The 12,862-nt window shown below is 41.5% G+C and overlaps 1 protein-coding gene across 1 annotated transcript; it reads left to right on the top strand.

The window, feature by feature from the left end:
* Positions 1 to 1,287: 1,287 nt before the first annotated feature.
* On the top strand, positions 1,288 to 12,787 carry tnk1 (tyrosine kinase, non-receptor, 1). Its single transcript, XM_044022800.1, has 14 exons — positions 1,288 to 1,604; positions 4,858 to 5,027; positions 5,412 to 5,473; positions 5,580 to 5,738; positions 5,999 to 6,151; positions 7,133 to 7,410; positions 7,511 to 7,637; positions 7,856 to 8,002; positions 8,303 to 8,397; positions 8,950 to 9,198; positions 9,824 to 9,885; positions 10,310 to 10,779; positions 10,903 to 10,998; positions 11,927 to 12,787. Exons 2-14 carry the CDS (start codon positions 4,865 to 4,867, stop codon positions 12,059 to 12,061), a joined length of 2,196 nt encoding a protein of 731 aa, XP_043878735.1. The 5' UTR covers positions 1,288 to 1,604; positions 4,858 to 4,864; the 3' UTR covers positions 12,062 to 12,787.
* Positions 12,788 to 12,862: the final 75 nt, after the last annotated feature.

The raw sequence follows: 12,862 nt of genomic DNA, 5'->3' as shown, positions 1-12,862 counted from the left end.
TAAAACAGCTGTGAGCCTTTTACAGTCTCTTAAAGCGTTGTTCAAAGTGCATGAATGAAGTGTAAACAGATCTCCACGGCCGCTCCTGTTTGCAGGATCCTCCTGAATGGCTCCTACACTGAACTCTATTGTGTTGTGCAACTGAGGCAGGCAGGGAGAGGCACCAGGGCAGATACTGTACCAGGAAGAGCAAAGTGCAGGCAGGGCCTTCTTCTCAGTGCCGCTAGGGTTTGCATTCAAATCAACAGCAGCTGAGTGGGAGGGGGACAAAAATCCTGTCTAACAAGCTCTGCAACAAGGAGGTATGAAGGAGAGAAAGACGGAGCAAGAAAACCAATTCAGTTTCTTTATTTGACTCATAGTTCAAGGCAGTTTCAGGTGACAAGAGAATTAATGGAGTTGTTTATAGTGGTGATGATGATGATGATGATGTATTTTCCCTAAACTATTCCAGTTAAACATTTCCTTTGAACAAATCAGGACACATCCCATTATAGTCAGTTAGGCTTTTATGTCAAAGGGGTTACTGATTTAGGACTTTTTTTTTAGAACACAACCTACCAGCGTATTAGGTACATGCTGGTACAACACAGAAGTTCTATTCAGTTTTTATTGGAGGCATTCCAAGACACATTATTAAATAAAATAAAAAGAGATCATTTCATAGACTTTTGTTTGTTATGTTGAATTAATATGTGCTTCTAATGTGTAATATAGCATCTATATAAATGGGCTCTGTGGGCTAAATATTCATTAACTACAGCTTTAACAATAACCATTCAATTCAATTTTATTTGTATAGCGCTAAATGCCAACATACATTATCTCAAGGCACGTCATTGAGAGCAGAGAAACCCAACAATTCACACAATGAGCAAGCACAAGGGGTTCGTGGAGAGAAAAACAGAACTGACAGAACCAGACTCAAAGAAGTGCAGCCATCTGCCTCGACAGGGGGGGGGATTGGGAGGTGAGGTAGAGACATACAGATATACAACAATTGTATCAAGTTAGCCAGTAATAGTTTTAACTTACTTTGTCTCAGGGAAGCAGGTTTAAATAAAAACAGTTTTTGTTTGGCTCTTATAAACAGGTAACTGAGTTTATTGTGATTTTAGTGAAAATTGTATTCAAACAATAACAATAAATAAAGTGACCTACATTGCTGTCCTGGTGATTGATTAATGACACATCAGGTGTACTCTCTCTCTCTTTCTCTCTCTCTCTCTCTCTCTCTTATTTGGAAGTTGTTGTGTTTGAGGCTCAGGTGAGAAAATGTCAGGAAGAGGTGTGGCCGCGTCTGGGAGGAGGAGAAAACAGCAGGTACAGATCAGCGAGTCCCACAATCTTCTCTCGTCTTCCGTGTAACAGCAAGAAAATCCAACCTTCCGTCGAGCCGTTATTAATAAACAGCGTGGATGTGGGCACATAGAGGTTTGTTTACAAGAAGAGTAGAGTTCAGAGGAGAGCTGTGATTTGTGGAGGAAAAACCGAACCAAACCAAACCTTTCGTCAAGTTTCACGGCCAACATGGATCTGTACTGTCGTTGTGTGTGTGGTTGAATAAGAACTGTCAACTACAGCAGGACTTGTTCTCATTGACGGTAAGCATCAAAGTCTGTTTACTATTCATTATATTTAAAGAATGATAAGCTTTCTAAGTGCTTTATTCATCAAGAATAACGTCTAAATGCTCTATGGTTGTTAATATTACCAATATTACTAATTGTGTTACATGTTTTTTCGGCTACAGGCCTGAATAATAGATAGCAGATACAGGATTAGTAAACTATCCCCGATCTACAATTCCACATACAACTCTTTTACTACATTACAACCTTTGTTCATTCATTTGTTACTTTGCTTATTCAGGTTTTATGTTGTATAACTAGTTTTGGATTTTCTGAAACATGCTGCTTTATTTTTTTTTACAAGGTTTCCAAAGTCTTTATTATTTTCTACCACAAGTTTTAATTTTGACCAAAGTGAAAACTGGTAAATTGTGTAATCTACATACCAAAACAAATCACAAAACGAATCACATAAATGAAAAGAAAGTGACATGATTAATAGGGTATGATAGGGTCAGAGATCAGAGAATGACCTTTCTAGATTAAAACCCAGCAGTTTATATCTTAATTTCATTAGAGCATTCATCAAAACAATGCTTAAAGTGCTAATCAGTTCAAAAGAGTCAATGACAGGAACAACAACTAATAAAATAAAATAAAAGACTTAAAAAAGTCTGGCACAATTCTGAAAGTCTTTGCGGTAAAAGTGTGAGTGACGGCAAAAAAACTTCAGCATGAATCAATTCTGTTTAACGTAGTAATCCATCAATTATAGTTACCCATTAATGCAGCATAATATAGCTATTAGTGGGGCCAGTCTGCTGCAGAAGTGATTCATGATTGAGTGCTTTAAAGGTCCTGTGGGTAAGAATTAGTGACATCTAATGGTGAAACTGCAGATTGCCACGAATTGAGGACTCCCCTGCTCTCCTCTTCCTTTCCCATGTGCGTGAGGGAACTACAGTGGCCTCTGCACACCAAAAATAAGGTCTTTGCTTGTGTGGTAAGCTTCAGGGCTGTTATAGAAACACGCTGACACGAGATGGCAGCTTCTGTAAACCGTGGCCCTTGCGTAAAGTACAAATAAAAACTCCTATTATCAGGCTACAAAATCGAATTATTTTAATTTAAAGCGGTTGCACGCATATACAAACAATCTTACGGTTGGTCTATTCCGTTTCTGCCAATAAACCCTGCCTAAGTCAATTTTTGTGGGTAATACGTTCCTAATTTGGCATGAGACTGTGAACACAGGCCGCATTTTCACATAGTTCTGCTGCTTTTTGTGTAAATTACAGGTCTGTCTGTTGTCTGAGACCACTCCTGTTTACTGTACACACACTCGTACACATTATCAAGTCATGTACTTGACATAATCACACAGCATCCTGGGCAGATTCTTTTGGAGGCACACCCTCTGTGATTAGAGTATCATTCGTGATCCGGTGTTGTGCACTTCAGTGCAGGTGAAGCTTTGTCAGAGAAAGCGTTTAATTAAGTGTCTCAGCGTGGGTTGATTGGTTTACTGGCTTCACCAGCGTTAACAAATGCTCCTCTGTGCAGTTGCACTGGGTGAATCGAACAATGCTGCTGGCTGGTTTTAAGTAACAAATAATGGCGTGTGTGTGTCAAACGGGTTATTGTTCACTTAAGGCTATTAACTAAATAGTTGGACACTTGGTCACACATGCCAAAATACTGAGAGGACGTTTCAGTAGCTGAGCAGGTTAAAAATTCATCCGTGTGTACACAGAGAGAAACGATCACAGACCTTGCTGTGTTTACCGACCTGCGTCTCTGTCCGTTTTCTTTGGCTTTGACTGTAACTCACTAACCTGCAGAGAATTTGCCTCATGCTCACTGAAGTGAGGTGCAGATTAATTGGGAGTTTTCCACAGACGTTAATGCAAGTCCAGACTGGTATCCTCCTCCTAACCCGTTTGTGAGAACGAGTCGTGTGAGTGCTGAAGACATTAATGAAGCACGGCACGTTGTTTATTGTGGATGTCATTGATTCTTTTTTCCCCCAGCATAGGTGACGTGGGAATGTTGAAAAGCTTCCCTGACTCACCTGCTGGGCTTGGAGGGCTGATAAGCAGATTCTTTATGGCTGTTCAACCCATCAGTGACACGAGGAAAGTTGCTTTAGCTTGTAATTTTGTGGCAGGAGGGAAATTGTGTGAACTTACAGTGTGAGTCAGTGACTTCAGTGCCAACTGGAGATCAGATGAGTCATGAAAAATTCATCACATTGTAAAATGTTTGACATAAATAAGGTAAGGTTAAAATGAATTACTGACAGGCATGTGTAGCGATACAAGAAACTCTGAACAAATACACAAATGTATTTAATGATAACTTTCCTGATATCGCATATTACCGCACATCCCTCCACAAGCTACAGCTTGTTTGTTTTTTTTGCGAGTCATGCTGCAAATCTGAAACAACTAAACTGCTAAATAATTACCCGTTTTGATAGTGATATACATGTTTAGGTAATGAGAATTAGTAAGGCCAAGATAAGGGAGGAAAAACAAATTTCCAAAACGAGTCCTGCTGATGTTTAGATACAAATGCTGTGTGAACAGAATCCAGTCCGACTGGTGGCCCTGAAACACTGACATGCTACATGCTAGAGTTTCTCATCTTAGTCTGACATGTCGCAGTCTGCTTGCAGGTGACTTTCCAGTAACAACACCTCAACATGGCATCCATTGCGATTCTCAATGCTTCACAGTGGGTGTTGACTGACGGCTGGTTGTACCTTGGTTTAAAATGTGTCTCTACATGTCTTTTTTTTCCCCACCAAATCTCTTCGTTAAACTCAGCGTGACTCATTCCAAATTAAATTGAAATCATCTGTGAGGAAAAACCACAGATAGATTATTTCCCCCATCTGGCCATCGCTCCTCTTTCTCCCTGGAAATCTTTGATGGATTGATTAAGAATGTGACGTGCGAAAAGGTAGCGTCGCTTCCACAGAAGCTGAGATGTAATCAAGATTCCTGCTCACAGGAAGCCAACAAACAACTTGTTAAAAGTTGTCACGTGTCTGAAAGCAGAACAATCACCCTCCATCATCACTCTCCCAGGGACTTTTTGTTTGGTCTCCATGGCAACCTAGCAAGGCCTAATCAGGGGCAAAGTTACAGTTTAACAGACTCAGCTACAGCAGTGTTCGGTAACTGCATCATTTGCGTGTCTTTTAGATCTTTAGACTGAAAGAGAGGAGATTGAATTTAAGGTCCCTCACTGCATTGTAATCTTTGACGTTTGCTCCATAAAGGCAGGTCATGCTGATGGACCAGGACACTCAATGGTTGTACCACCTCCTGGCCGAGGTCCAGTTGGAGAAGTTCTACCTGCGAGTCAGAGATGGACTCAACATCACCCGCATCGAGCACTTTAACTACGTCAAGGAGAGCGACCTGGAGCAGATAGGAATCAGCAAACCTGGTGAGTCCGATCGTGCTGACATCATGTCATGGACGCCTAAAAGCACAGAGCACTAAGGTTTTCTTAAACTCGATTGTTATATTTAACTCAGGTTTCTTCTCCTGCATTTTAATAAAAGTCAAAATTTGATTTTATTCTAAAGTTGCACAGAGCACGTTCCTTTTTTAAAATCGGTTTGTTTGTTTTTTTAAACTCTGTTGTTTGGTTTCCCTCACAGGATTTTATTCAAATCTTTGTTCATCTGCCAAAATCTATCAAATTCAAATCATGAAAGTGATTTTATTTTATTTAAGCTTTGACTAAATTGGGAAACGTCTCTTCCACATTTCTACCTTTGACTGCTTCGATCTTTAATCTTTAATCTTTAATCTTTTTCTCTTCCAGCACAACGAAGATTATGGGAAGCCCTGAAGCGCTACAAGGTGGCTTCGCGATCACGGCCCAAGGTTTGGATTATCCCGTTTACACAAACATTGTTGTCGACTTCATGTGTGTTGTGTTGTATGAACTGCGTGTCATCAGTGTTCTTTATTAATTCGTGCATGTTCACAGTGGCGAGGTCCGGATGGAGGGGAGCAGGCTCAGAACGGTGGCAGCCGAGCTCTCCCGTGTCTGATACAGGACAGCGAGCTGATCATGGGCGAGAAGCTCGGCTCCGGCTCCTTCGGAGTGGTCAGGAGAGCAGAGTGGCACTCACCCACTGGCAAAGTGGTAAGGAATGGTGTTATTAGATCAGCAGTGCTTTTTTTTTATCATACCTTATTCTCACAGGGTCACATACATAGACAAACAACCACACACTCTCACACCCACACCTGTGGTCAATTTAGAGTGTCCAGTTTATCTAATCCCGTTTAACATTATAACAACCCGAATACTTTTAACACACACATCTTTTTTTGAATGGCCTTAAACTCTACATTCATACACTAAATCTGAGGCTTCTTCATTGGTCTCTCGACTCCTGTCAGCTGCCTGTTGCAGTGAAATCACTGAGGAGCAACATGTCCAGGCAGACGGACACGCTGACCGACTTTCTCCAGGAAGTGACCATCATGCAGTCGCTGGATCATCCCAACATCATACGACTGTACGGCGTGGTGCTCACACAGCCTCTCAAGATGGTAAGATGAAGGAATATGGAAAACAGGGATTCATTATTTAACAGGGATACAGTTTGGAATTGTGTTTACTTTATTAACAGTAGAGCAGCCAGGTTATTTTACGGTTTATTCTTTCATTTGTGGTGTTTTGGGCCTGTTGCCCCACCCACCGCCAACCACCCAATAACACAGCTCATAGGACCTTGACACCTGGGCTGCCTGCAGAGCAAGGTTATAATAGTATAATGAGTTAGTTTTGGGGTTTTCTAGTTTTTATTAGTTTTTATTTTTTGTAAATGTAAATGCTCAGTTTTAGTTAAGTTTGTATTCATTTCATGTTTTGTTATATGAGGAGTATTTGTATTGTATACATTGTATACAAAAACAAATTAAAAACATTTTATTATGAATGAATGAAAATGCTGTCTCTGAACCCAAAAGGATTAGCTATGAAATGAATTTACAAAATTGACAAAAACGAAGCACATTTTCGTTACAATTTTAGTTAGTTTTATAAACACACAATTCACTTTCAGTTAGTTATTGGGGTTTTTTTAAACTCTAGTTTTTATTTTTATTTTTATCATAACGAAAATGTTTTTTCAGCCATAGTTTTCGTTAACTATTATAACCTTGCTGCTGCGTTACTTGATAACAGGGAGCTGCCTTAAAAGCCTCATTAACCCTCTCCTTATCTCCTGCACATGGTTAACCCACTCTCTATCTCATGTATGTTGTCATTGGATATAATATGTTGTTTTACAGACTGTCATTGTCACCTTGATGTCTCCTCTTATTGTGTGATGTGGGAAAATTAACTAAATAGGTTTGATTGAACACCGGTTATAAGTGCAGCTCCTCACTTCCAGTGTTTTAAATTGGGATTGCCGTAACTGTCGTGCATATTTTACATACTGTATATCGCCTTTAAAAATGAATGGATTAAAACTAAGATGTGTTTAATAGCTGGAATACACGCTGACCTAAGTCTCCATCCTCTAGGTAACAGAGCTAGCGCTCATGGGTTCTCTGTACGACATGCTGCGCTCGCGTCAGTATGAGTACCCCCTGGTCCGCCTCTGGCTCTTTGCTAACCAGATCGTGGCAGGTATGGAGTACCTGGAGACCAGGAGGTTCATCCACAGAGACTTGGCTGCAAGAAACGTGCTGCTGGCGTCCCGGGAGATTGTGAAGATTGGAGACTTTGGTCTAATGAGAGGTCTGAGCCAAGAGGCGGATCACTACGTCATGTCGGCGCATAAGCGTATCCCGTTCGCATGGTGAGGACACTTGGACACTGAAAACTAGACGAGGAGGTGCTGGAATTTCTCACCAGCTGTACATTCTGACATGTTTGCTTTTTGTTTGTTTGTTTTTCAGGTGTGCACCAGAGAGTCTACGCGTTGGCTCCTTCTCCCACGCCTCCGACGTGTGGATGTTCGGTGTCACCCTGTGGGAGATGTTCACGTTCTGCGAGGAGCCCTGGTTCGGGCTGACAAGCCGACAGGTTGGTGCTTGCCGTCAGCCACAACGGAATATTCTTGCTATGATCTCCGTGTTTGTTTCCATCTGTCAGTGTATTTGTGTTCTTCTGTGGAATGTGACTCCACCTTAATACTGTCAGGGGTTGTTTTTTTTTGGTTTTGTTTTTTTGGTTGTTTTTGTTTAATACGCTTTGTGACTCACTGTTTTGGTGTTCCTGACATTTGCTTTCCTTTAACGCAGATCGCGTGGCGTGTGGAACGGGAGGGTGAGCGCTTGGAGAAACCACAAGATTGTCCTCAGGAGCTTTACGCCGTCATGAGGAAGTGCTGGGCCTGCAATGCTGCAGACAGACCCAGCTTCGCTCAGCTCGCCATCATGGTGTCAGAGGTCTGAAAATATGATATGTCTCAAGACTTTCTGATGGTGAAATGAAGAGAAAATGTGTTTGATGAAAGATTAAATTAGATTAGACTTTATGGATCCCACTCTGAGAAATGTGCTTCTTATAGCAGCAGAGGTCAGTGTACACTGTAATGTACAATACAAATCTTTTGTTCTGGAAAGCGCATGGAAAAGTGCAATGACACATGATCACAGGTAGAATCTGTTGCTTCTGTATGCTGTGCACAGTTATATTTTTTTTTTTCTGTGCATTCATTTGCCTTAATCCTATTTTTGCCTCTGCAGGCCAAACCAATGGAGGTGCAAGTATCGAGGGACTTTTCTGAACCCAGAAAACTCGCACTGGTGGCCAACGACCTTGTGACAGTCATAGACCATGGGTGAGTGAGAGAAAGGACAGGGTGAGGTGAAATGAGAAAGACTTTGACCAACACAAAGGGCTTTTGTTAAGTAGAGAAAGGGGCCTTAAATGAGTTCCATCGATCTCCTGCAGTCCTTGAACACATTTTCACCTTGTTGTTTGACTTCGCTGACACACTTTAGATAAACACTGCTGTGCTTATAACAGGCTCACTTTAAAGGTCCAGTGTGGAAGAATTTGTGACGTCTAATGGCGCTTTTCCACTATACAGTTGTAGCACGGCACAGCACGACTCGACTCTACATGGTTTGGGTCATTTTCCATTACTTTAGTACCGCTTCAATGTCATCATACCACTGCTGCAAGAAAAGGATGTGACACGTCGTACATGCGATGACGAGCAAAGCAGTTCTTTTTGGTTTATTCATGAGAATCACTTAATTAAGAGGATTAGTTCAGTACTTCCTAATCATAATTATGGATAGTGTGTTTGGTTTCTACCAATAGACCTTCCTAAATGTTCCAGTGACTGGACCTTTTAAACAGATGTTGTGCCTGTCTGTCTCTGCAGTCTGGAGCTGAGTGAGTGGAAAGGCCAGAATCAGAGGACGCTGGCAGTTGGCTGGTTTCCGGCGAGCATCACCATGCCATTGCTCCCTTCTGCTCCTGCGGCTCCTCCCCCTACTTCCAGCCACCCACAACATAACCCTGCTGCCAGCTCTGACTACATCTCACCCCCTCTGAAGGGCAGCCTGCACCACACCGGACACGGAGACATCAAACCTGACCGTTGCTGGGGAACACCAGAGGGCCTGGAAGAGTCAGTGAAACCCCTCACCCTCCTGTCTATTTTACTTTCACTCTTTGGTGTATTTTCTTCTTCTGTTTGAACCGTTTCGCCTTTAGCAACATTCTTGTGCTACACACAGGGAGTGATTCGTATTACATCAAGACAGAGGAAACAGGAAACAAACACTACTGCTCAAAAACCTAGTTGTTTGCGCAAAATTACACAAACACTTCCTCAGTCGGGTCTGATAGTATTGCTTGACAGAGGTTCTTAGATGAAAGAGGCGGCGTACAAATAATGTCATATTTTGTATGTTCATGAAGACCAAACAGAGGCAGGAGAACAACATCAACTACAACAAATGTCACTAAAGTTACGAACTGCAGCTTTAAATCTCACTCTTTTTAAGACCAAAATGTCAAAAAAAAAATTTGAATTTTAGTAAGAAAATCCAATCTAATATCATATAAAATCACATGTACATGTAGTCTTTACTGTGTAGCTACTATATCTTGAAGAATATCATACACACTTGAGTAGTCCTTGAGTTTTATTGCAGATGTTGCTACAGCTCTGAACTCTGAACTGCTGTCACTAGATTGTAAGTAGAGGTCGTCAAACTCATTTGTTTACTTTTCTGACTTGTCTGTTACAGCAACAGCAGCTGGAGGCCGAATCCTGCCCGGGAGGAGGGATCCAATCTACAGAAAATGGCAGGTAGGGACTAAAAATACAACCAGCTGCAGAATATACTCTCATCACAGCTGCAAGACAAACTGTATGTCAGTATAACTTCAAAAGATATCAAATAGTTTTTAATATTATAATGAACTACTTCATATGTATTAGATGTTGTATTTTCATTGTGTTACAGTCGAGTAAAATAGACAATAAATTGATTTGGTTGGCAGGTAGGGGTTCTCTTACTGTTCTCCTCAAATTTGCTTCATAAATCACACAATCAGCATATCCATAATATTTTAAATTAAACATCATCAAAATGCTTGTTGTCAGATGCTTACAACATGAGGAGACAGGTTTATTTAAAAAAATAATAAAAAAACATGTATATATTTATATTATGTTGTACTGAGTCTGCCCCCTAGTGGTTTTTGGTGTAAATCTCCCCCTGTATCTTCAGGTTTGTCCCATAGCCTGGAGTCGGTGTTGAGCGGACATCGGCCTCGTGCTCACACAGTTGGGGTGTTGAAATTGGATCAGCACGGCAGATTCCTGCCCCCAGGGGCTAATAGTGTGGTGATGCAGCAGGACCCCCGTAGATTGAGCGAGGCCAGCATCCCCCCCCCTCCTCGACCACCGCTCCCCAACCTGAATCGCCCCAGAGTTAAGTCTCAGAGGAGGCCACCTACAGTCAATCCCATACCAGGGCCCCCCCGGCCCCCGCAAATGGTCCTCAACCCTCCAGTGCATCATCAACAACAACCACAACCTCCACAGGTGGTCGGAGTCTCCAACCTGGTTAAGATGGCCCAGTTGGCCCGCTCGACTCCGCAGCTGGATGACAACACAGACGGCAGAGAGAGGGAACGAGTCCGAGATCGTGAGAAATCCCCTCATGTGCAGACCACGAGAGAGAGTCTCATCGCACAGGTAAGAGATAAGTTTTCCGACTGTTTCCTTTCCCTTGTCCCTCTGTTTTTTTGTTTTGTTTTCCCTCACAAAGGCCTGCTCAAAGGTTTTAAATACAAGTTTGTGTTGCTCTGCTCTTGGAAGGTTACGGAGGCAGTACATGGAGTCACAACCGACGAGGCTCTTAGTGCACTTCAGCGTACTGAGTGGAACCCACTGCGAGCTGAGCAACAACTGAAGGTCAGACAATGGAGAAAACACCAGAACTGTTAAAACCAACGCTGTTGTAATACATCGCCAAGCAAGGCAGCTTAGTATGTCGCCCTGCATAAAAATAGGTGATATGTATGTATGTATATATATATATGTATATATATGTATTCACATATATATACATATATGTGTGTGTATGTGTATGTATATGTATGTATGTATGTATGTATATATATGTATATATATATATATATATATATATATATACATATATATATATACATATATGTATATATATATATATATATATATATATATATGTGTATATGTATATATATATATATATATATATACATATATATATATATGTATATATGTGTATGTATGTATATATTAGACATTTAAATAAAGGTCTAGTGTGTTTAGACTTAGTGACGTCTAATCGCAGACAGTAAGAAGCGGAGTACTCCTCCATTCACCCCTCCCTTTCCCAAGCACACAAGAGATCCACGGTGACCTGACACCAGAAAGGATTTCAGTTGTTCAGGATTTTCAATTGTTTGGTGAGCTTCTGCTTCGAAACCTGATTTGCTTGGGCTGTAGAAACTGTTGTCAGCCTCCATAAAGCAACTGACTCTATATTGTGATTTAAAGGCATTCCTAAAGGGATTATAAACCCTGAGTTGTATTTACAGGTTAATCTGGTTTAAATTCACAGGCAAAATTTATTGTGCGTATTTGGCAATTCTTGGCTCAGCATTTAATTGAAATAAACACAGAGAGTGTTGCAACTCAGGCTGTAGCCAGTCTGTGACGTCACAGCAGGTGTTTTCCAGGTACTTTGCATTTCACTGATGATGCAAAACATCCTGTTTAAAAGCCCCCACATGAAAAAATAAGTAAAGCTATAGATCCACAGGATTTTGATGGCTTTCACTTATCTCTCTCCCCTCAGTTCGAGCATCTGTACTCACTGAGCCTCTGCTCCAAAGAGGACTGTCTGAGGATCCTCGCCAGATACCAGTGGAACCTGGAGCTCGCCAGTCGCCACCTGCTCCGATGGTCCCGGGAAGAGCGGCCAGGCCCATGAGAGAGGGGGCATCGCAAATCAACTCAGAGAGTCTGAAGACAGTCATTCATTTTCTACTGCTTTATCCTCCATATGATGGGTCATGGGCGACTGGAGACAATCCCAGCTGACGTAGGGCGAACGTCAGGTCACCGGTCCATCGCAGGGCCAAAATACAGAGATGGACAACCATTGACTCTCACACTCACATTTACTGTCACTATAGACTGTTCATTTAACCTAGTCTGCATGTTTTTTGGACCAGAGAGAACACACAAACTGGTGACCTTCTTGCTGTGAGCCAACGATTGAGACACACTAGCCCTCTGAAAGTTATTTTCTGGCTGATTTTCCTGAATAATTGAGTGGATGTTTTTTATGCATCATTCTGCTTAACAGACACACAGACTCCTTCCTTCCAACACTCAATATGGAAATGGGTGTGGAAGCGCAGATTAAAATGGGAAAATGAAGATGGATGAATATGAAAAGCAATATGCACAATGTGTCTTACTACTGCTTTTATTTGAATTGTTTTTGTATTTTTAATGAGACCTCATCCTGCACAGTGTGTTCGTTTAAAATAGGTTTTTGTACCGTGATGAATTTTGTATATATTTTATAAGAACTTAACTTGATGACCTGGTCTGACCTGATTTTATACAATACAGTCTGTTTGCCAAATAAGTCTGATGAACTGCCAGTCTGCCAGTCTGTACCTGAAAATAAAGAATTTATTGCGTTTTACGAGGCACACCTCATCTCTGCTCCAGACCACAGTGGAACGTTGCATTTTGGGAATGTGGGAAACCATGTAGGTTT

Source organism: Solea senegalensis, linkage group LG3, assembly GCF_019176455.1.
Source record: "Solea senegalensis isolate Sse05_10M linkage group LG3, IFAPA_SoseM_1, whole genome shotgun sequence".
In the NCBI taxonomy this organism is placed as follows: Eukaryota; Metazoa; Chordata; class Actinopteri; order Pleuronectiformes; family Soleidae; genus Solea; species Solea senegalensis.
The sequence above is the reverse complement of the archived record's forward strand: the minus strand, read 5'-3'. Positions and strand labels throughout refer to the sequence as shown.